Source organism: Guillardia theta (assembly GCF_000315625.1).
Source record: "Guillardia theta CCMP2712 unplaced genomic scaffold GUITHscaffold_66, whole genome shotgun sequence".
Taxonomy (NCBI): domain Eukaryota; class Cryptophyceae; order Pyrenomonadales; family Geminigeraceae; genus Guillardia; species Guillardia theta.
The window spans coordinates 60357-81968 of record NW_005434608.1 but is presented as its reverse complement, the minus strand read 5'-3'; the positions used below and the strand labels follow the sequence as shown (position 1 = coordinate 81968).

General features: G+C 51.5%; 6 protein-coding genes across 6 annotated transcripts; 3 read left to right on the top strand and 3 right to left on the bottom strand.

The window, feature by feature from the left end:
- Window positions 1–6: 6 nt before the first annotated feature.
- On the bottom strand, window positions 7–1908 carry GUITHDRAFT_164618 (hypothetical protein; the record flags this gene model as incomplete). The annotated part of the gene is made up of 12 exons (XM_005827441.1): window positions 1806–1908; window positions 1661–1758; window positions 1539–1617; window positions 1435–1477; window positions 1328–1380; window positions 1219–1266; window positions 1119–1165; window positions 736–785; window positions 555–650; window positions 331–384; window positions 237–272; window positions 7–72 (listed from the first exon to the last, which is right to left on the bottom strand). Coding segments are annotated over exons 1-12 (762 nt in total), but the record flags the coding sequence as incomplete, so codon positions are not given.
- A 2619-nt stretch (window positions 1909–4527) lies between these two features.
- GUITHDRAFT_75469 (hypothetical protein) lies at window positions 4528–5407 on the top strand (the record flags this gene model as incomplete). Its single annotated transcript, XM_005827440.1, has 7 exons — window positions 4528–4666; window positions 4723–4793; window positions 4847–4981; window positions 5031–5089; window positions 5144–5190; window positions 5244–5305; window positions 5351–5407. 7 exons carry the CDS (start codon window positions 4528–4530, stop codon window positions 5405–5407), a joined length of 570 nt encoding a protein of 189 aa, XP_005827497.1.
- A 1586-nt stretch (window positions 5408–6993) lies between these two features.
- GUITHDRAFT_113302 (hypothetical protein) lies at window positions 6994–7623 on the top strand (the record flags this gene model as incomplete). Its single annotated transcript, XM_005827439.1, has 1 exon — window positions 6994–7623. One exon carries the CDS (start codon window positions 6994–6996, stop codon window positions 7621–7623), a length of 630 nt encoding a protein of 209 aa, XP_005827496.1.
- Window positions 7624–7888: 265 nt separating this feature from the next.
- On the bottom strand, window positions 7889–8125 carry GUITHDRAFT_43851 (hypothetical protein; the record flags this gene model as incomplete). The annotated part of the gene is made up of 1 exon (XM_005827438.1): window positions 7889–8125. A coding segment is annotated over one exon (237 nt), but the record flags the coding sequence as incomplete, so codon positions are not given.
- A 5630-nt stretch (window positions 8126–13755) lies between these two features.
- GUITHDRAFT_113300 (hypothetical protein) lies at window positions 13756–19998 on the top strand (the record flags this gene model as incomplete). The annotated part of the gene is made up of 34 exons (XM_005827437.1): window positions 13756–13799; window positions 13853–13924; window positions 13978–14000; window positions 14051–14108; window positions 14162–14189; window positions 14240–14330; window positions 14380–14502; window positions 14546–14584; window positions 14862–14965; window positions 15055–15207; window positions 15254–15289; window positions 15340–15392; window positions 15443–15530; window positions 15578–15606; window positions 15658–15779; window positions 15829–16073; window positions 16254–16319; window positions 16445–16694; window positions 16849–16913; window positions 16966–17016; window positions 17264–17383; window positions 17488–17568; window positions 18073–18123; window positions 18168–18246; window positions 18299–18342; window positions 18405–18446; window positions 18549–18596; window positions 18772–18851; window positions 19086–19149; window positions 19192–19247; window positions 19481–19511; window positions 19554–19822; window positions 19867–19922; window positions 19964–19998. 34 exons carry the CDS (start codon window positions 13756–13758, stop codon window positions 19996–19998), a joined length of 2796 nt encoding a protein of 931 aa, XP_005827494.1.
- Window positions 19999–20097: 99 nt separating this feature from the next.
- GUITHDRAFT_154083 (hypothetical protein) lies at window positions 20098–21140 on the bottom strand. Its single transcript, XM_005827436.1, has 6 exons — window positions 21108–21140; window positions 20862–21063; window positions 20614–20817; window positions 20467–20541; window positions 20373–20423; window positions 20098–20302 (listed from the first exon to the last, which is right to left on the bottom strand). The coding sequence occupies exons 3-6, from the start codon at window positions 20791–20793 to the stop codon at window positions 20270–20272; spliced, it is 339 nt and encodes a 112-aa protein (XP_005827493.1). The 5' UTR covers window positions 20794–20817; window positions 20862–21063; window positions 21108–21140; the 3' UTR covers window positions 20098–20269.
- Between the last annotated feature and the right edge of the window lie 472 nt (window positions 21141–21612).

The following is a 21612-nucleotide window of genomic DNA, read 5'->3' as shown; positions in this document are numbered from 1 at the left end:
TTGGCACCTTGGCTAACATGTCGGATATAAAGTCAAGCTCGTTGAAGAGCTCACTGACGTCTTTCTTGAATCCTTCAAGATACTTGAGATGGAAGAAGAACGAAAAAACGTGGAAAAGGAGGACAAGGAGGACAAAGGAGCCATGGATAGAGGAGAGGAAGAGGAAGGCGGGAAAGAGGCTGGGGGGAGGAGATGGGAGGACAAGAAATGGGCGCATCGGATGCATGTCCTCTCACCTGGTCTGATGATATCTGCAGGCCACAGGTTCGGTTCTGGTGGCAGAGTGAACGACAAGGGCCAACGGGAGGAGGAAGGGGAGGAAGAGCTCACCACGGAGATCGTGGTCTTTCCCGAACGAGAAGCAAAGATGCTCTGCTATGACTCCTGCAAACGGCGGGTCAAAGAGATTATTCAAGGCGGGTGAAGGAGGGAGAGAGAAGAGGAAAGAGGAAAGAGCAAAGCAAGGGTCGATGGAAGACTGAGGGGAGGAGAGAAGAGGAACAAGGACAAGAACTTTTCGCAAGGAGTCCCGAGCGATGTGGAGGATGAAGCACCTGGCTCAGCCGAGTGGATCCCTCTCCTGCTGAATCCTCTCCCCGAAGGACTCGGCGCATCGATGCCGAGGGCTGTCTCAGACTCCTTGAACATGGCTGGGGAAGAAGGAAACGTCAACTCGAGCAGTGCAGTCTTTCGAATCCTCCTCGAGCAAATATGCGACATTTCTCAATCTTTTACCTGCCATGTGCTCGTATGTGTCGTTCAATTGAGCTTCCGTGATCATAGTGCTGAACCCCCAAAGTGTCAAGTAACTCTCTCTCCCTCTCCCTCTCCCTCTCCCTCTCCCTCTCCCTCTCCCTCTCTCTTGGTTCCCCAACAAACTCAACTTGCTAATTCCATGTATCACAGACGGCAGAACAGAGAAGGAATCCACTTTTCCCTCCTTGTCTTCCTCCTATCACTGTGTCTGCTACTATTTCTGCATCTGCCTCGATCGTTCTAAAACACATTCAACCCCTCTCTTCTACACTTTTTCCTTCTCTGCGAACTCTCCCAAATCTGTTCTGCTCACTGTCCCCCCATGACAAATGCCTGTTCCTTCGCAAGAGGTGAAGTCATACTTGAAGATGAAGAAGAATCCTCCCTCATTCAGCGCAGAGTTGATATCCTGGTCAACCATCAGCAAGCTCTCAAAATCGATTCTCGCCGACACGGCTGAACCTGAAGCATCCCCTTTTGCCGATTCCCCTGCTGATATTCGCCACACAGCTGAGGAGCAGGTCAAGGAGGTCACGGCAGTGCAAAGGAGGCAACAGTTCCTCCCACGCACCTCTCCTCCAGCAAGGAAACATCGATTCATCTTTCTGCATATTAGAGGACCCACTGTCCAAAGCCTAAGTCACACAGACTACCCGTCCTTCCTCGCGCTCTGCATACCGTCTACGTCGTAAGGATATTCCGGAGAAACGTTGACCTCGTCCTGTCGATGTACAAACTCGTCAAGAACAAGATCCAAAGGAATATGAGAAACGATCGCTCACTTTCAACATCTCATAATGATTCCCTTTGTCCATAATGACATCCAAGGCTGGTTTGTGCTGATCACCAGAAGCTCCGTATCTACCACACAAGTAAGATGGAGCATGTAGCAGCATTCGAACACTTGTTCTTCTGTAGAAGGTCGTCAAGGTCTAGCTGCCATGCTGGTCGTGAAGGGGTAAACGCTCGTCTCTGATTCCCGACGAACCCCCGGGCGACAGCCTGTTGTTGTCAGGTCAGAAGGACTTGGGCACCACCAGCTTCCTTGCCTTTCTTTTCAGCGGCGAGACTAGGTCGTTGGCTCTAGTCCTGCCAATGGCTGATCCCCACCTTGATCGCAAGGCACATGAAGCTCGTCGCATTCCAAGTTCTACAAAGATCCAGTCATCAGAGCCAGCGAGCCCCGTCGAGGGATTTCTCTTGTGCCCCGTGTCTCAAACAAGATGTTTGCGTCACCAGGTCTCATCACTACTGCCATATCTCCTCACTCTCCTGCACATGCTCGCACCGCACTCATCGAGCTGTGACCACTCTATCCGCTGGTCAATATCCTTCCCTGAACCTCATGATTTCCTTCCGTGTTCGAATCCTTTCATCTCCACCAAACCTCTCGGAGAATCTTGTATGCTTAATCTTTGGTTTCAATCATGTTGTCGAACTCAACTTCATGAAAATATTTCATGTCTTCCCCTTTCTGTCCCCTGGCAAATTAATTCTTCCTCATTGTACGATATTTCAGGTTGTGACTTCTCTTTCGTTTCTTGCCAACTTCCTCCCTCTTTGTCCCTGCCATTCCTCGTCGTTACTATCCGCTCTCTTGGACTCTCACCTGCCTATTCCTCGCTTCCCTTCATTCTCTTCGCTATCATCTGCTGCCTTCGATTCCCTTGCATCGCATGGGGAAAAAGAAGAAGATGCATCTCCTTCCCCTACCCTACCTCTACTCTGTACCCCACCCTTCGTGAATCAGATGACCTACCCTACCCCCTTACAATATTCCATGCGATGTACCCGACCCATTTTTACTTCATTCCGCCACCCCCCAATGCTCTAATCACCACCCACCACTCTAGGAGAGAAAATCCATACCTCACCCCCCCATCAATCTTATCCCACCCCTACATTCGCTTTACGCCACCCTACCCCAAAGTTCAATTTATTTCCCCAAACAGAAATCCGGATCCCCCCCTACCCCCTTGATTACTACCCCGTGTTTTTTACCCCTACCTATCTGGATTCATGGATCACCCCTACCTTCTTCTGTATAGTACCCTACCCAATCATATTGTGCCACTCTGTACCACCCCAACAATCTACACACACGCTTCTCCCCGACTTGATACCACCCCTACTTTAGCGCTTTGATTGACCCCATGATCTTTGTGCACCCACCGTGTGTGTCTTGAAACTACCCCACCTACCCACTACCTACCCTACCCCTTGTACGTCAAGTCCCCAGGTAGGTGGTCATGGTTATTTTGTGGTTTTTATTATTTTAATTTTAAGTAAGAACCGCGAGACTGGCTGAGCCACCAATGTGACCCACCTACCACCCTACCCCTCGTTGGGGAAGCAGCTACCACCAACACAAACTCGCGTACCCCACCCTCACCCACATTCTGTGATCACCCCTCCTAGAAGAGCCTTCGAATGCATAAACATACCCCTCCTCACGAACTACCAAGGGTGTTCCAAATTGCATCTAGGGTAGTCGGAAGAGGACCCTAGCCCAATTTTGCTGTAATGTAGACCCCTACCCTCATTGCTTGATTTGATTGTGACTGATCCTGATGATATTGAACATTTGAAATCTAAACGAAACATTTGATTTGTCCAAACCTGTTTGAAGAATCTATTGAAAATTACAATGAGGTACAGAAAATCTACTGGTTCTCAGAGGTAGATCAAATGTTTCGACGCAACATATTGTGTTTCCCATAACTTTGTGAAAATTAAGAACAGTATTTTGTATTTTCAAAACTGAATTGAAAGTGGGTACCCTCACTGGGAACATCCAAAAGCCTCGGCCTCCAGGCCTCCGCGTGCCATGCAGGCGGCGGCTATGCGTTCGTGACTAATGTCTGCAAGGGATCATTGCACCAGCGCCACTACATCACCTCGATTCATTCTCGGATGAGTGTTATCTCATCTTGTGCTCCCATTTCCTTTGGCCCTCACTTTTCTCACAGTAACTTTCGTCGTTCCTTTCCTGGAGTACACTTATCCTTCAATCCCTCCTCCTCGCTCATTCATCAGCCCACCTTTTCGACTTCATACACCTTACGATTCATTCTGACATCCAAAATCATGTGTACCCAATGAAACTTCATCTTTCCTCCTTCTTCTCCTCCTTTCTCAATGGTTCAATGCTGCTGTCTTGTGCAGCTGAGGTTCTCATGTCACAAAAGTGGATGCAATGGTGCAGCAGCTTTGTTCATGAGAGTGCATGTGTCGCTTTCTCGTTGCTGGTTTTTATTGTTCGAAACTGTGCGAGAGCACAGTAATATTTTGTTGAGTGTTCGATTTGCGACGATTTCCTGATCGGCCCAAAATCGATGATCCCTGTCGTGCAGTAGGAAGACTGTGATGAGTTGATAAATCAGTTGAACGATCTCTTCGATTGGTTTAGAGTTCGGTTCATGCTCTTGATTTGCAAGGCCACGTCTTTGAGATTGAAATCTCAATTATTTCATGGTTATCTGTATGTAAGGATATTCTAACCATGTGCTATGCAGGATGTTGCGCTTCCTTGTCTACGCTGGCGCTGCAGTTCTTTCCATGGCGCCCTACTCCTCGGCATTTGCCCCTTCTTCCCTTCCTGTGGCCTCACGCAGAGCTGCAAGCCTCAGGCTGTCGATGAAGTCCAACATCTGGACCCCCAGGGCTTCTGGTCCCATGATGATGCCTGAGCAGCCCCAGCCAAGACCAGGCGAGGCTCCTCCACCCAAGCCTAGCATTCCCATGCCCATGGTGTCTGTGGGAGAGGGCCAAATGGATATCTACTCTCGATTGGCCAAGGACAGGATTTTGCTTCTGGGTACCGACGTGAATGACGAGGTCGCCAACAATCTCGTAGCCCAGATGTTGTTTTTGGCAAACGAGGATCCTGGCAAGGACATCACCATGTACAGTGAGTGTCTCGATACCATACTATGAGCCATGGGCGTGCTGATATCATGTAAACAGTCAACTCTCCGGGAGGATCTGTCTCCGCTGGCATGGCTATCTATGATACCATGCAGTACATCCCTTGCGATGTGAGTTTGCTTATAATGCATATGCCAAGAAAGGCTGTTTACAAGTCTGGCAGGCCTCCACCGTCTGCTTCGGTACTGCCGCATCTATGGGTGCCTTCTTGCTCTGCTCGGGAGCTCCTGGAAAGAGGAAGTCGCTGCCTAACGCTCGTATTATGATCCATCAGCCCCTTGGAGGAGCTCAGGGACAGGTTGGCATGCCCAGAAGAGCTCAGGCGCCCTGCTGAAGATGTTGGACAGGCTGCAGACATTGAGATCCAAGCCAAGGAGATTCTCTTCGTCAAGTCCCTGCTCAACAGGTCAGGATCGGCACGCTTCCGCGACTGTTTTTTGCTGATGATTTTTCTTTTCAGCTACATGGCCGACGCTACTGGTCAGCCGCTCGACAAGATTGAAGAAGGTTCGCTGACATTTCCCTGCGCTGAAAGTGCATCGACCTGACTTGTCGTGTAGACACCGATCGCGACTTCTTCATGACCCCCGAGGAGGCGAGGGAGTACGGAATCATCGATGAGGTAGGATGGAGAGGACGGTAGCAGCAACTTACTGTCTGCACGCAGGTTATCCAGACGAAGAAGTCAAACCTCCCCAAGCCCAGCCGTCCTATCCTCGTTTAAAGCGTCCAGGTAACATAGGAGGAGTGAATGGGTTCAATTTGAAACTCGACGTGTAGCAGACCGAAGGATTGGATGCTCATGCTTTTTCGTTCATCACCGCACTCAATATTCAGTAAAGTTCGTAACTTGAGTCGTCTCTCGGCCTTCGAGTATGGACAACGTGCCTAACCCCTGGCACTTCGAGGTTCACTGCCTGGACGATCGTGTCCTGAGTTGCTACAGTAACTCCCATAATTGTCTTCTACATGCTAGAGATCCTGCCTTGCAGGTAATGTCATTCAGAATAAGGCAAGAACAATTCAATTGAGAGTCTCAAGCCCATGTGTTCACCATGTTTTCATTCGTCTTCTGCTCCCGCGTCGCCATTGACACAATCGTCACGATTCGTAAAGGTCTCACGGATCGAGATCAACCTCATTGTCACATATGGAGGTCGTCAACTCATGTCTAGTCTCATGTCTTGTCTCGTCTCTTGTCTCATCAGCCATCACCAGCTGCGATGCAACTCTGTGCATTCATATGCATCCATCATCAGCGCAGTAGCCTGAGGTTTTTTATAGTCTACACTGGGGTAGGGGTACTGTCGACGATTATGACAGGTAGAGGGATACGGGTGATAAACAGTAATAATAGGGGGTAGTGGGCATTGAATGGGGGCTAGAAATGATATAAAGGGTGGGTGCGAGCGGGAAGAGGAGCGGGAGAGGAACGATAGCGGTGCGGGGAGGGAGGGAATAACGATGAGGAGTAAGAGGAGGATGCGGTGAAGACAACAAGGGAGCGGGAGAGGACGGTATTCAGTACGAGAAGAGAGAACAAGGAGAAGAAGGAGGAGAAGGAGAAGGAGAGAGAGAAAAAGATAAACTTTTGGAAGCATAAAATCTGGGCCGGCCGAGTCAGGACGGCAAACAACAGAGCAAAGCAGACACCCAGAAGAATTGGACCGAATCTCAGGTGGAGAGACAAACAGAGAAGAAAACGTTGAGGGCATACCGGAGGTTGAGGCATAGGAAAGCAAGGAAAGGCCTCAGCGACTACGAACTACCCACTCTCTTCAAACATTTTTCACTCCCCACATTTAATCTTTCATTTTGGAAAGAATTGAATTTCTCGCATTATTGTGAGGAGAGGAGAAGATCTTCTGTCACGGAGAGCACAAAAAGCTCTGCCAGAGATATTGAGACTCTTCTCTCACTAAGGCTGTTCGACATTTAAACCAGCCAACAGACATGATCCGCATAGTGGCTTGAACACAATCCACTTTGCTCACTAGATATTCTTTGAATTTGGATCATCCACGTGACAAGCACAGAACGCAATGGTACGACATGTAAGGAGTGCTTAGTATGATCCGGAGTTCTGAAGTGATGGAGGGATGCTTGACTAATTGTGACCTTGACGCTGAACACAGTGACGTGCGGGGGGTTGCCTGAGAAAGATCATGATTTGAGCCTCCTCTGATACCTCAAAAGGCGCTACATACCCAGGATGGTTTATTACACACTGCACATCAGGGACTCAATATCGTGGTGATGAAGAAGAGGGTATGAGTTTCGTTCCCACGAGGTTTTCGAATCATCTCAGCCATGGATACAGCCTCCCTGCATGTCAGACCCTCAACATCCAATGAAAACGTTGGCAATGTGGGGCGGAGCAGCTTGTACAATACAGTCTTCAACTCCAAGAAACCTTCGCCCAAAAGGCCGCAAGGCAACAAAGGCTCCCTAGACCATCAGGTCTTCTGCGGAGTGAGGATCCCAGTGGAATCATTTCACGTTCCTGAGACGGAAGTCGGGCATCTCCCTCTGCTGTGGCAGGGAAACATCAAGCTTGCCTCAGGGAGGATCCTCAATGTGCGAGTCGTTCACGTGGAGGGGTGGGACCTTGACCTCATGCTTACGGTCGAAAACTCCTTGACGCCCATGGCCACCCTCGGCCTTCACAACATCGCCGGTAAGGAGCACTCAGACTGCGGATTGGATGCTCTCGTCAGATCGCCGAATCGCATCGTGAGCATATTGCTGCCAGGGTCAGAGGCAGATGCATTTTCTGAACTTAAGACTTGCGTGCATGAGAAATCGATCGATCTTGGAACTCCGGCATTGCTAGGTTTGATCATTCCGCCAAAGAACAAGTTGCACAGAGAGCTGATAGTAGGCTGTGCGCAACCGTTGATGGTCATCTGGTCTACGAGCGGTTGGCAGAAAGAAGGTTGACCGTGAGTGTGGATCATGTCTGCAATGGTTGATCTGGTATCAAGATTTCAGTGTCCATGACGGTCATGCTGGCGATCTGCTTGGCGATCAGTCTTGCTTTCTCTCCCCACAGGAGATTTTGTTTCCCCCTAGTCTCAAGCATCTTTCTCAGAGCTGAGACCTGTTGACTGTTCTCAGCTCCCAACTTCTCACGGAGTCGCAGGATGCCATGGCTGAAGGATGTGAAAGTCTCAAGAGCATAACCACAGATGGATATCGTCTCGATCCCAACTCCATGACGCTTGCCACGATGCCAATACCCTGTGTATGACAGCTCCTTGTGCTGATAGTAGCCGAATCCATGCCGGGCACCTTGGGAAAATTCACCGCTGTAAAGGCTGGAATCAGGATAAAGGTCAATTCCGAAACCATGTGGTAACTCTTGGGTCATCTGGCCGTAATACTGGAAACCATCTTTGAACTGGATGAATCCAACACTCACATCAGCGCCTCTCTTGACCTCTGCTAACAACAATAATCGATCTTGGTTCTCGGCATATTGGATCGCCTCTCGATGTTTGTCATGCTGAGCAAAGTCTTCTTTCCATGTGCAGGTTCTCCACTGCATGAAAGGATCAAGAACGTAAATCTCCTTCCCAACCATTTTGTATTCCTTCGGAATCTCTACAGTATCATCAGCCCAGTACGCCCTTGTTGGAATAGCGACAGCTTTGACTTTGAATTGAAACTTCATCTTCTCGAGTAGGCTCACAGAAATAACCCCATCGAAGAGAGCCAGCTGTTCTCGAGAGGAAGACTTTATGGCAGGGTGCTTCCAGGACGTCTCTCCTGACATCACGTTTTGGAAGTACGTGAGACCTGTGCTGCGGGAAACTTTCTGTATCCATGCTCCAGGCAGGTCTTGCAGGAAACAGCTCTCCATACCTGCAGTAAGATCGTTGAATTCTTTGCTTCCTCCTTGCTTAGAAGGTGATTCGTGGCTCATTGCGCGGGTGTATTTGTTCATCCAGAAGCTCCGTCCAGTCTTGGGCGACTCGTACTTCTTCCATGTACTCAACATCCCTGCATCGATGCGTCGAATTGAACCATCGCCTTCGTTTGTTAGTTTGGTCACTTTCGCTAATTTGTTGAGGCTTTGAAGAAGCTTCCTGGTTTGCTGCTTCAGGTTCCTGTATTTGGATCCGTGTAACCTGAAGATCCTCTCCCCAAGAACTTCCGCTTCTGAAACGAGCCTCTGCAGCATTTGCTTGGATTCCGCTTCAACCTGGTTAACCTGCTCGTACAAATACTTAGCGATGGGAATGAGGTGTTCGACGAATCTGGCGCTCTTGCCCTCGGTGAAATCTCCAACTTCGTCATTGGCCTCAGCCAGTCGAATCTGAAGGGGGGTGTACTTGAGGGACAACCGCAGGTGGCCGACGTCAAATCCTTGTAGATCTTGCAAGGGGAACTTGTCAAGAAGCAACTGCTGGGGAGGGATCGCGTCGATTTGGATGTCGCACATTCCGATGAGCACTTGTGTGGCTTCATTCACGTAGTCGAAGACAAACGCTCGGATCTCCTCGCCTTCCATCGAGTGACTAGCTGACCAGACGAAGGTTTCGTTCCAGACACATTCATTCTTGTACTCGGCCGTCAAAGTTTCATATGAAGAGCCGATGAAGCATATCCTGCAGAACGGATTGAAATTTCTGTTGGTTTCGAAGAGATTGGCGTCCATGCACTCCACAACGAGTTGACTACGCGGGAAGTGAGCTTGGTGCTCCTGTTCCACTCTTTGCATGACTTCTTCAGATGCCAACCAGTGAATAGAGAGGTCGAAGGTATCCCCATGTTGCACCAAACTTCTGCAAAATGCGATGACGTTTTTGACTAAACTGGAATCGTATGCTGTTTGCTTAAACAGTGAGTGGAATATTGCAATATCCACGTTGTCTGTTGAGACCCCCTCGATCAAATCCTGCAGCAGCACCTGGCCAATCAAGTCAGACGAAAGGCTCTTCATAACAAGACTTGCCTCATGATCCTGTGAATCATCTTTGCTCAACGAGCTCGAACGTGCACGTTGAACTGTTTGTAATGACTGCTCTTTCAAATCATCCATCTTCAGCATCGAAATCCGTTCCACAGTTTTCAAGGGATCGTAGGATACCGAGTTTGAATAGATATCTTGCAGAGCCTCGCACAAAGAGACTACTGCCTTGAAAAGAGGCCACCGCATTTGACAGAAATTCAGTAACCATACGGTCTCATCATCATGACCAATCAGAATTGAATCCAAATCTGCTCTTTCCAAAATCAGAAGATTTGACCAGTCCGCTGCTCGTATGTTGCAAATACTGTTTTCTTGTCCCCTGATCAGGCAATTCTCGCCAGAAAAGAATCCAGGCATCAGATGTATGAAGTTAAGAGTGTTCTCGTCGTTGACGATCTCAAAAGCACCAGATGCCACAAAAAAGATGAAGCTTGTCCAGACACCCTTTCTGAGTACGAATTGATTAGGAATGTAGATTCGATTTTTGAGCGATTGAACGATTTTAGCAATGATGTTTGCAGAAAATGAATTCAACAGCGGATTGAGAACCATCTGCAACCAAAAAGTTCTTGGCATCACTTTTCTGGATGACGAATCAAAGTTCAACTCACCCGATTACCGTTTTGCATGTAGAGAGCTTGATGCCATAACCTCAACTTGAGCTCAGCTGTCAGGTTGTCGGGAAGGTCCTGCACCAGGAAGTTCATAAGCTGCACGGGGCTTCTGAAATCTCGTTCAAAGTAATGCATCGCTTGATCACGGAGATCCTTTGGAACTGCCACATACGACATGAGCTTCGATTTGCCTGTAAATATTTTCGTCAAACTCCCAAGCCCTGTCAAGTTGATCAACGATCTCGTACGTTGCATAGCTACATCGATGTTGACGTCCTTCCCTTGCAACTCATCCAAAAATTGTGATGTATTTCCTGGGAGGCTGTGAGCAAACCAAGGGTCTAGAATTCTTGTTCTCACCAACTATGTACGAGAAAATGCTTGCGCCGACAAGCATAGCAACAGTCAGTGCGTAGACTTCGTACTCGGTTGCTGGTGTGATGTCGCCATATCCCACTTGCGTCATGGTGGTTGTAAGCCAATAGATCGAGATCAAGTACTGTCGACTGATTGGAGCATAGATGGAACTCATCGTGATCTTTTCAGAGTAGCACGACGTTGTCTGTCCACAGACCAAGATGACATACTGACATGACATTCGATTTCAGAAAACTCGACGAGCAATCAACGATATTATCACCTGCACTCGAGCTATCCAAGAGTTCAGCTTGTATTTCTTGGTAAACCAGATGCCAATGTAAAATATCCCACATGCAAACCAATGCCTGGGTACAAATGACTTAATCCACTCACTGAAGCTCTTGGTACTTCTTACAAAGAAAAGAAAAAGGCGAAGATGATATTCAGGAATCTGAGAGATTCCATGCGGACAGCAAGAAATTCTCTGATGCGCTTGATATCTCTGTCGAGAGTTCCGATACGCGTTATTTCAAAAAGCTCCCATAACCTTCGTAATTTAAATAAACGCAGCATCCTTGCCAACCTGCAACATCATGTTTTAGCAATACAAAATGGCGTAGAATTTTCCATTACGAGAAAATGTACTGGGGTTTATTTACTGGTCCCCCTTGAAATACATGTTGCCAATTGTAAAAGAGCTCCCATGGTACTGCACAGATAACGTCCAGGAGTAAATTGTATTTCAAGTAGTGAAGCACTACTTGTACGTTGTCGACAACGACTGTATATTCACGATTCACTTCTTTGACGTATGCCGTCCTTATCTTGACAAGCATGTCGATCGTGAAGAATACGTCGACCACATACTCAATTAATATGAAGTCTGTGTCATAGAGTGCCCAGCCTTTGATTGAGGAACGAAAATCGACTTGTGAAGCTTCAAAAGACAATCTGAATGGAGAAAGTGCTGCAGTGAAAATCACCAGTGCCACCATGATGAAGTCCCAAAGAATCATTGTCCTTGCACGAGGGTTGAACATGAACAACGGGATTTCAATCAGAAAGTTCTGAGGGTCATTGAGTTTCTCATTCTCATCGAGATCATTCTGCATTTTTTCCATGTTTTTGCCTGTAGAAGGCTTGATCTTGTTCTTGCGGGATTTAGGTTTGAGCTTGTATTTCAATGCTTCTATCAAACCCTTCCCAGATCGATGCTGCCGCCACACGGGCTGTTGAAACAATCTAGGTTCACTCGGCAGCATCAAGACTGGTTCATTGTCTGGAGGGGTTTGATTTTCGTTGTCATCCAGCCCTTTCCTTTCAAGAAGCCACCATGAAGACAGTTTGCTCGATGCAGAGCTCGACGTGTGAGCCTGCACTCCAAAGATGCCCTGCAAAAGTCTTGACTTGGAAGTCAGGCGTGTCAAGACTTGTTGAGTAGCCGACATCCTTCGTTCCCCGTTGTTCATCCTATTTGTGTCTTGTTCCATTTCGGCAGAGTTCAACGATCCGGTCTGTCTGCTATATTGCCTTTCTTTCGTCCATGGTTGCCTGTTCAAATCTGTGAGAAATCTTTTCATGAAGGCATCTAAGTCTTGTATGCATTCAAAACCGATACCATCTGGACCTATATTCCTTCGTGTGAACTCTCTTCACAAGATCGCAACCATCATCCCCATTCAACTCCTTTCCTCTCTCTCCCCTCTCCTGAGTCCCCATCTCATCTCATCTCCTCTCATCTCCTCTCCTCTTATCTCATCTCATCTCATCTCGTCTCGTCTCATCTCATCTCTCATCTCATCTCATCTCATCTCATCTCATCTCATCTCATCTCATCTCATCTCTGATCTCATCTCATCTCATCTCTGATCTCATCTCATCTCATGTCATCTCATCTCTGATCTCATCTCATCTCATCTCTGATCTCATCTCATCTCATCTCGTCTCGTCTCATCTCGAGTAGCTCATCTCGTCTCATCTCCTCTCCTCTCCTCTCATCTCATCTCATCTCATCTCATCTCTCATCTCATCTCATCTCATCTCATCTCTCATCTCATCTCATCTCATCTCATCTCATCTCATCTCATCTCCTCTCCTCTCATCTCCTCTCCTCTCCTCTCCACTCCTCTCCTCTCATCTCATCTCATCTCATCTCATCTCATCTCTCATATTATCTCATCTCCTTTCATCTCATCTCATCTCATCTCATCTCATCTCATCTCATCTCATCTCATCTCATCTCATCTCATCTCATCTCGTGTTATCTTTAACTTCCGTCTTCCTCTCTTCATCTTCTTCTCTTCTCATCGCTCCCGCCTTCCGCCAGTCTTTGTCTCCTGCCCATCCTAGTAGGGTCGAGACGACCCTGCCTTCCACATCATGGCATTCGGTAGGGCCTACTAGACGGCCCGGCAGTCAGGGGCCCGGGCCCGGGCTCAGTAGGCTCGCAGCCCCCGGCCGGGCCGGGCCGCGGCCCCGCCGGACTCACTGAGGGTTTTTGTTTGACTCAGACTGACGGACTCAGCGGGAGTCCGATCCCGCCCGGGCCCCAAGAATCGGAGTACTGATAACCGATTATCGGAGTAGTACTGATAACCGATCGGAGTTCAGTACTCCGTGACTGATAACCGAGAATCGGAGTACTGAGTTCGACTCCGCACTGGTGGGAGCGCTCCCCCCCCGGCCAGGCTCCTGGGCAGTGGCCCAGAGTGCGGCCTCTGGCAGTCCGAGGCAACTTGACTGCAGCTGAGTGCGGCCGGCCCGCCGGGGCTGGGCCCGGCCCCACCCCGACTCTGAGTTCCAAACTTGCGTGACTCTGGCCGTGACGGTAGGCGCCGGGCGGTACTCAGGCCGGCTATGTCAAAATGACCGTACATACAGTGACAGTGTCAGGGTCCGATCAAGCGCGGCTTCCTCTCAGTCTGCTCTCCGAGGCTGATTGTCCTCGTACTGAGTTTTCACTTAACTTTGAGTAAAGCCAGAGTCACTGCCCGGCCACAATGATTGTTGATCGTCCGACTCGCCGACCCTCGGACTGTCCCGGTCGGGACCCTAGTCTTGAAGCCGAGGGGGGCCTGACTTTAGATGTCACATGCAGGTAATGATGCGCCCAATCGGGCAGGAATGGGGGAGGGGAGAGAGGAGAGAAGTAGAGCACAGGACGATGGGTGAGAGGTGCATAGGATGGAAACTGACATTGTTTGATGCTTATCCAGCTAAGGGTAAAGCTCGTACCAGGGAGAGATTGCTTCGTTTCGCTCCCCAGCCATGTTGTCGACGCCTTGTTTCAAAAGTGAGTCTCTCTTTCTCTGTCAGGCAGCACCTCAGAGTCTGACGTTGCATTAGATATCAAGATGCTCTCAATGCTGGTTGTCTCCTCGTTGCTATGCACACGCTGAGCGTGCATGTTTCCTTCTAGGTGCACTAGAAGTCAAATGGGTCGGAGCGTCGAGATCGCACAGCACGGGAGAAGGGAGGTGTTGACCTGCTTCCTGATGCCACGCGTCATGTGACATGTTGATGTCTGCAGGCAAACAGAGGTTTCTCTGCAAGGGAAGGTTTGCACTTGTGATCTGACAGCGTCCCGAGCTTGACTCGTATCTCGTAGAATGTTAGATCCCTTATGGTCTCATGGGCTGGTTCATGCAGCAGTCAGTCAGATGCACTGGAGCTGTCGCCTTCTTATGCAGAATGTCTTGGTGGCTCCTCCTGCTGCTCCAGTACGAGTAGTTGAGACATGATGATCAGGGCTTTCCGACGGGATCGATATAGATGTCCACTTCCGCAAGGAAGTTCCTGTTGCGCTACAAGTGTTGGTTGAGCCAGTCTCGACCGATGACTGGGAGGTGGATGCCTTGCCTCTCCCTCAAGGTCCATGACGATCCAACAGCTAGTGGAGCTGAACTGCAATCAGATGGAGAGTCAGGTTTTGAATCAGGTCCGACGATGACCTGTAAGGGTGGGAACTGAAGTGTTTACAAACAGGCCCGAGCGATCAACGTTGGTTACATCTTACCGATATGGTTAAGTTCTACTGTGAGAAAGCCTGCACTTGCTCATGCATGCCTGTTTCATTGCCATTCCTCCCCTCGCGTTCCATACCCATACATCTTCCTCGAATTGACCGATGAAAATCTCGCTGATTTCACCTTCAGTCCCTTGTAAGGGTGAAGATAACGGACATCTTTGCAAACGACAAGTCTCTTGTGCCAGTCGCGCTTCTGTCGCAGTTCGTTCGCAAAGTCTCGAGGTCCCTGTGATGAGGATGTGTGATAGGAACACGGAGGTTGTAGTGAAACCAAAGGAGAGAGAAGCCGCTGGGAAAGGAACGGAGGTATTCCATCATCTAGACGATGACGCTGATGCCGGACTCAACTGCTGTCTTCAATGCTTCATGGCTGATTGAAAACTTTTCCGGCGCAGGGTGGAAAGTGCATGACGATGAGAGTCCTTGCCCTCGAGCACCTCAGGGGCCTTGTAGATAAGCTGCACCCCTCCGACATCTTCGTCCCTCAAGACATTCTTCATCGCTTTGACGGGAAGTTGTGCTCATTGAGGTTAGACGAGGTTGTTCAGGTTCTTGAACCCACTTGAGGCTGCGCTGGGAGTGAAGTGATGGTAGGGGGAGACAAGGCCGGGGCAAGTGAGCAAGACGCTGGTGAGCGAGTAGTAGACGAGAGGGTGGAGATGATACTAGTCTCCCGTCAGATCGGACGAACACGAGGGCATCCTGACATTCCATCTCATCACGTTGTTCTTGGGTGAGCAAGCAAGCAGTGGCGTTGAGTTGTGGGATCACTGTTGGGATCAGATGTCACCAGAGACAGCAGCTCCTCTCTCCCGTAGGCTCGAGAGTGCAAGTCAGGAGCTTGCAAGGAATCCCAGCACAACCGGCGAAGGTGAATGAGAGCTGGGAGACGAAGGAAAGGACTGACGTGTCAAACAGGTGGTGATCTCTCCAGTCGAGCTTGCCAGGTGCTGCTTCGATGAGGCCAAGAGAGAGTTTGACTAGGCATATCATGACAGTCCGATGGACAAGGAGACGAAGGAGTCGTCCAAGGAGGAGAAGACGTCAAGCGATCAATGCGTGATCGAGGACTTCGAGGAGTTTGTGAGGAAATGGTCGCCTGTGAGGAAGAGAAGTCTTGGTGAACGTCAAGGAGAGGAGCGGGAGGCTCTGTGTGATTGAGATTTCAGTGCTGCTTGATGGGACTCTTGTGGAACTGAAGGAGGAGGAGGAGGAGCTGCGAGGCGATCAAGCAACGAGGATCAACAGGAGGATGTCGAAGAAGCAGCAGCAGTTTGTCTGCATTCACATGCAACAAGCCGACGGCTCGCCCTACCCCCCCCTTGCAAATTCCGTTCGGATTTTCGACTTGTGGTATGACAAGGACGTCCTCCGTTCCTCGCAAGTCGACAAGATAAAATGCAAGAAGCTGCAGGTCGTGCGAAGAGGAGGAGATGGTAGTTGGGGTAATGTGTGAAAGGGGAAAAAGGGAGGACGAAGAATAGAGAGAGGAAGAGGGAGTGGGGGAGGAGGAGAAGGAGAAGGGAGTGGGAGAGGGAGATTGTGGAAAAAGGAACGGAGAAACAATTTCTTCGTGCTTGACCTGTTGGAGCAGGAGGACCTTGTTCTTGAGCCTTGCCTGCGGGAGGTGGTTGGAGGAGGACAAGAGCTAGTTAGGAACGTAACTTCCCACCTCCTCTTCAACACGGTAAGGAGAGGAGGAGGAGGAGGAGGAGGAGGAGGAGGAGGAGGAGGAGGAGGAGGAGGAGGAGGAGGAGGAGGAGGAGGAGGTAACGTACACGTCAGCTGGAGACAAAGCAGAGGTCTCAGCTCTTGAGAAATGCCTTGACCGGAGGCGTCCTCCTCGTCGGCCAGCAAGGAAGCGGGAAATCGTTCCTTGCTCGTGCCATGGCGCATCAGCTGTCAGCGAGCTGGGCTGGAGGGGAGCGGCGAGTAGAGTCAGAGCTGGAGGGAGGAGACGATCAGAAGCGGCCCGTAGCGATGGCGTCAGCATGCAGTGTCCACGTCCTGCACTGCGGAGATCTTTGCGAAGCAGGTGAAGAATGGAGAGGAAGTTTAGGAGTCTTTGGGCGGGAGAAGGGGCCGAAGAGGAGATGATTATAGATGGGCAAGGGAGGGCAGGAGAGGAGGAGGAGGAGGAGGAGGAGGAGGAGGAGGAGGAGGAGGAGGAGGAGGATGACTTTCAGCAGACGAGTACAGGATTCATACGGTGCTCGAAGAAACGATAGAGAGAGCGCGGCAGCAAGCCCCTGCGGTGACTTGACGATGAACATTCCAATTCATCTCATTGGCTTACCTCAACTCAGGTGCTGCTGCTCGACGACATCGACTCCCTGGCTCCTGCTGAGTCCCAACATGTTCGCCTTCTTTTCCTACCGATTCCTCCTTCCAGCTCTCCTCCCAGCTTCACCATCTCCTCCCCTCCCTCCCTCCCTCTCTCGTCCTCTCTCTCTTCTTCTCTCTCTCGCTCTCTCCTCTGTTTATGATCGAGTGAAAGACCAGCAGGGGAGCGCGGAGGTTTCATCCGGAGCGAGAGGAGGAGGGAGGACAAGGACTTCGCTCCTCATCGACTGCCTTCGCTCGATGCGGGCTGATGGGATGCAGCTGGAGGCGGCGCATGACACGAAGACCCTGAACGTGCATGGAGTGGCTGTGCTGGGAACTGCCAAGTCCCTCTCCTCCTTGTCGCTACCTCTCCTCTCTCCTGGTCTTTTCGACATGCAGGTCACGACTGATCTTCCCCTCCTCCCCTTACCCTCCCCCGCTCCTCTCCTCCCCTCCTCTGCCTACGTCGCTACTCTCCTTCATTTCGGGCTGATTGCCCTCAGGTTGAGATTCCTCCGTTGGATCGCAAGGCGCGCAAAGCGATCCTGTGCGAGATGCTGGGCAGCATGCCAATGCGGCTGCAAGTGAGTGTCTCCTCCTCTTCTGCCTCCGCTTCCTCCTCCTCCTCCACCACCACCATCATCATCACCACCACATTCACTACCTCGTCCTCGTCCTCGTCCTCGTCCTCGTCCTCGACCTCCTCTTTGGCCCTGAGAGTGTCAGCAAGTCCGAGGAGGTGGTGGATGGGGTGGAGTCGAGCTTGGAGGGCTACAGCGGTCACGATCTCCGCACGCTGGTGAGCAGCCAGTCTCGTCTGCTCCGACTGAGAGGCGGCAGGCCGATCGCGTTGCCGTAGCTGTTGCTTGTCGTCGGTTGTCGTCGTGCTCACGTCCATCCGAAGAGGAGGCGATCACAGCACAAGACCTCGTGCGTCATTCAGCTCCGCTCCTCTCTCCTCTCATCACCCTCTTGCCCTCCCAGAGATCAGCTTGTGAGGGGTACGTGCCACCTTCGTTGAAGAATTTCAAGGTGGGGGATGAGGAGGGGGAAGGGACTGGGACAAGGGAGTGTTGACGATTCTTCAGTCTCCTCCTACAGTGCAGTGGGAGGACATCGCGGGAATGGACGAGGCGAAGGTGAGGAGGAGGAGACGGTGGGGCCATGTGACGTGCTGGGACAGGATACTCTTCTCAGGATGATCCAGCTGCCCACCAGACACCCCGAGCTCTTCGCTGCTGCTCCTCTCCGCGTCCGTACAGGTTCGTCTCCTGTTTGGCTCCAGCTGGGGAAGTTGGATTGAGTTCTCATCAGGTTGCCTCCTGTACGGGCATCCGGGATGCGGCAAGACGTTTCTGGTTCGTAGACTCACAAGATGACAAGGAAACAAAAACGTCAAGCTTGACAAGGATCCTGGCAGGTCGGAGGGGTTGCGTCAAAGACAGGCTTGAACTTCATTACGGTACCACCAATGTCCCTACTCCAATATCACCTCCTGCTCCTGCTTCCCCTCTCTTTTCCTCCTCCCTCCTCCCTCCCGAGACTCTGACTGATCTCGGCACAGGTCAAGGGCCCGGAGCTTCTCAACAAGTACATCGGAGCCTCCGAGCAGGTGCCATGGCGTCAGCATGCGGCAGGGAGACGATGCTAAGAAGCGCAGGGGGTGCGGGACGTGTTTGCACGTGCGAGTGCCGCGAAGCCCTGCTTGCTTTTTTTCGACGAGTTCGACTCCATCGCTCCTCAGGCTTGTCGTTGCTCGTCCTGCTCCCGTTTGACGCTGCCAGCAGCGAGGACACGACTCGACGGGAGTGACGGACAGAGTGGTGAACCAGTTCTTGACAGCTCTTGATGGCATTGAAGGCTTAAGGTGAGGAGGACGGGAGTGAGAGAATTACAGGACGAGCAGGAGCAGGAGCAGGAGCAGGAGCAGGAGCAGGAGCAGGAGCAGGAGCAGGAGCAGGAGCAGGAGCAGGAGCAGGAGCAGGAGCAGGAGCAGGAGCAGGAGCAGGAGCAGAAGCAGGAGCAGGAGCAGGAGCAGGAGCAGGAGCAGGAGCAGGAGCAGGAGCAGGAGCAGGAGCAGGATCATAACGGTTTGTCACAGTGGAGTATTCGTAGTAGCCGCCACAAGTCGTCCGGAGCTGATTGATGCTGCGCTTCTACGGCCGGTCAGTGAAAGGCGGGAGGTATGAGGGGTGAGAGAATGACAGGGAAGGCTGGACAAGCACATCTGCTGCCCCATGCCGGACAACAAGTACCGCCTCCGGTCTCTTACTCCTCTTCTCTCCTACTCCAAATCCTAGCCTCTCTTGCTGCTCCCCCTCCTCTCCCCGCTTTCCCTCCTGCCTGCTCCTGCTCCTGCTCCTGCTCCTGCTCCTGCTCCTGCTCCTGCTCCTGCTCCTCTGCTCTTGCTACTCGTCTTGCTCCTGCTCGTCCTGTATGTTCAGACTTGAGTTCGAGTCACGACTGACTGAGTGCATCGCTGACTTGCTGCGTCAGCCTCTTGCAACGAGTCGCATCCAAGGCTGAGGTAGAGGCCCCAGCAGCCCCTTGGCCACTGACAGGCTGCTAGCTGGACAAAGACATCTGTCTCGAGGACTTTGCTGAGCAGCTGGAGGGATGCAGGTGGGTGGCTGCTCCCTGTCTCTCCATCGCTGACGCTGCTGGAAGCTGTGCTGACCTGCAGGCCTTCATCTACAACGCCCAGCTGCTGGCCATCCACGACATGATTGACGGGCGGAAGGAGGAGGAGGAGGAGGAGAGGCCGCGTATTTTGTTGTCTCATCTGCAACGAGCAGCAGAGGATCTCCGACCGAGTTTGAGCGAGGCAGAGAGGCGACGGTGACAGGGACGGAGGGTCCAGCTGGTGCTGACCTGACTCTCAGCTACGATCGGATCTACGAGTCATTCCAACGGTCGCACAAGTCACCGCAAGCTGGAGGTGAGCTGAAGGGGAGAGGGAGGCGGATGACGTCACGGCAGAGGCTGGGGTGCAAAGGAAAGCAACCATGGCGTGAGCGAGAGCAAGTTGTAAGATAGGCGCCTAACATGTACAGCAAACGATCTCATGGTGATGAAAACAAGTTTGTTAGTCAAGTTGTCAAGCTTTGAAAGATCCGTCACATCAGTTGATTCATTTTAAATAATGCATACGAGTTACAATACCATCAATAAGAATTCCTTCAAGTCTGCTGGACTTATTCATGTACAACATTTGCTTTCGCAACCTGACATACAAATTCTTTTCATTTTCCTCCTCTTCCTCCACCAAGAATAATTGTATTATCATCACTCGTCCTTTATCAGCGCCGTCTTCAACATCTGCAGTCCAGTCAAATTCGCTTCCTTTTATTCCTCCTCCTCCTCCTCCTCCTCCTCCTCCTCCTCCTACCTGGATCTTCAGCGTGCGGTGAGCGACTTCCTGCTCCAAGTTTGCCTCCTCCTGCATTCCACATCAGCAGGTCACACGACCCCACCAAAATCACCTCATCGTAGTAGAGCAGCTGCTCGTCGATCTCCTCGCTAGGCGAGTACCTTGACGGAGCCGCATGCACGTACTCCTGCCGTGACCTCAGTCAGACTCCTCCTCGCCTCTCTCCCACTCTCCTCCTCCCTCTCTCCTCCTCCCTCACCTCGATCTCCTCTTCGATGCCTTCATCCCCGTTGTTCATGTACGCCTTGCCGCGCTGCCAGCGGGTTGAGGCGGGAGCGGGATGGAGGAGGGGGAGCACCTGAGGGGAGTAGAGCCCTCCCTCGTACGCCACGTCACCGAAGAGGCGGACCGATGGCTCCTGCCCTCCTGCCTTGCGCATTCGACGAGCGTCGCTCTGCTGACGCTGATGGGGCCGGTCAGAGGGGTCAGAGGGGAGGACGAAAGAACCTGGCGGAGGAGGCGATCGCGCTCTGAGATCTTGGCACCCACCTGCTCAGCATCTCAGCGGGCGGAGATAGCCAAGGGAGAGGACAGGAGCAGCAGATGAGAAGGGCGATGGAGGGGGAGGGGGAGGAGGGGGAGGAGTTCAGGAGGAGGCAACCTCCGCTTGGATCATCATAGGCCTGGAGACTGCAGACGATCCGATGGCCTGCAAGTCCATCAGAGGTCGAGCTTAGCGGGAGCAAGCGAAACCTTGGAGATGCGATGCACCGTCATTTGAAACTCCTGTGCGCAGACGTTGAGAGGAAGGCGAGGAGAGGGAGGAGGAGGAGAGGGAGGAGAAGGAGAGGGAGGAGGAGGAGGAGGAGGAGGAGGAAAGGGAGAGGAAGATGGAAGAGGGGGAGGAGGAGGAGAGGAGGAGGAGGAGGAGGAGGAGGAGGAGGAGGAGGAGGAGAGGGAGAAGGAGAGGTAGGAGGAGAGGGAGGAGGAAGAGGAGATCGCTGCACCTGCATCTCTTGCTGCGTTTGTTGGGCTACTTGCTGCCTTGCCTGTAAGACGCGGAGAAATGATGAGAAGTCGAAAGAACCCCCCCCCCCCCCCCCCCCCTGATTCACTCCCCTATTGCCCTGGTGCTGTGGAAATCTCGCACTCAAATGAGTTACATCGCAAGTCCTACTAGGGGGGAATAAATGAGTCCCGACGGGGGATCGGATCAGGCGCCTCCGTTCCTTGCCTTGGTCCGCTGACGCCCCCTCTC

Bases quoted from the DNA above. Each gene is read 5' to 3' on its own strand.
- GUITHDRAFT_154083 (XM_005827436.1), bottom strand. From the start codon at position 20,793: ATGCGCAAGGCAGGAGGGCAGGAGCCATCGGTCCGCCTCTTCGGTGAC. The intron at 20,542-20,613 runs GTGAGGGAGGAG...AGGTCACGGCAG, and splicing joins GCATCGAAGAGGAGATCGAG to GAGTACGTGCATGCGGCTCC. The intron at 20,424-20,466 runs GTGATTTTGGTG...TGTGGAATGCAG, and splicing joins AGCTGCTCTACTACGATGAG to GAGGAGGCAAACTTGGAGCA.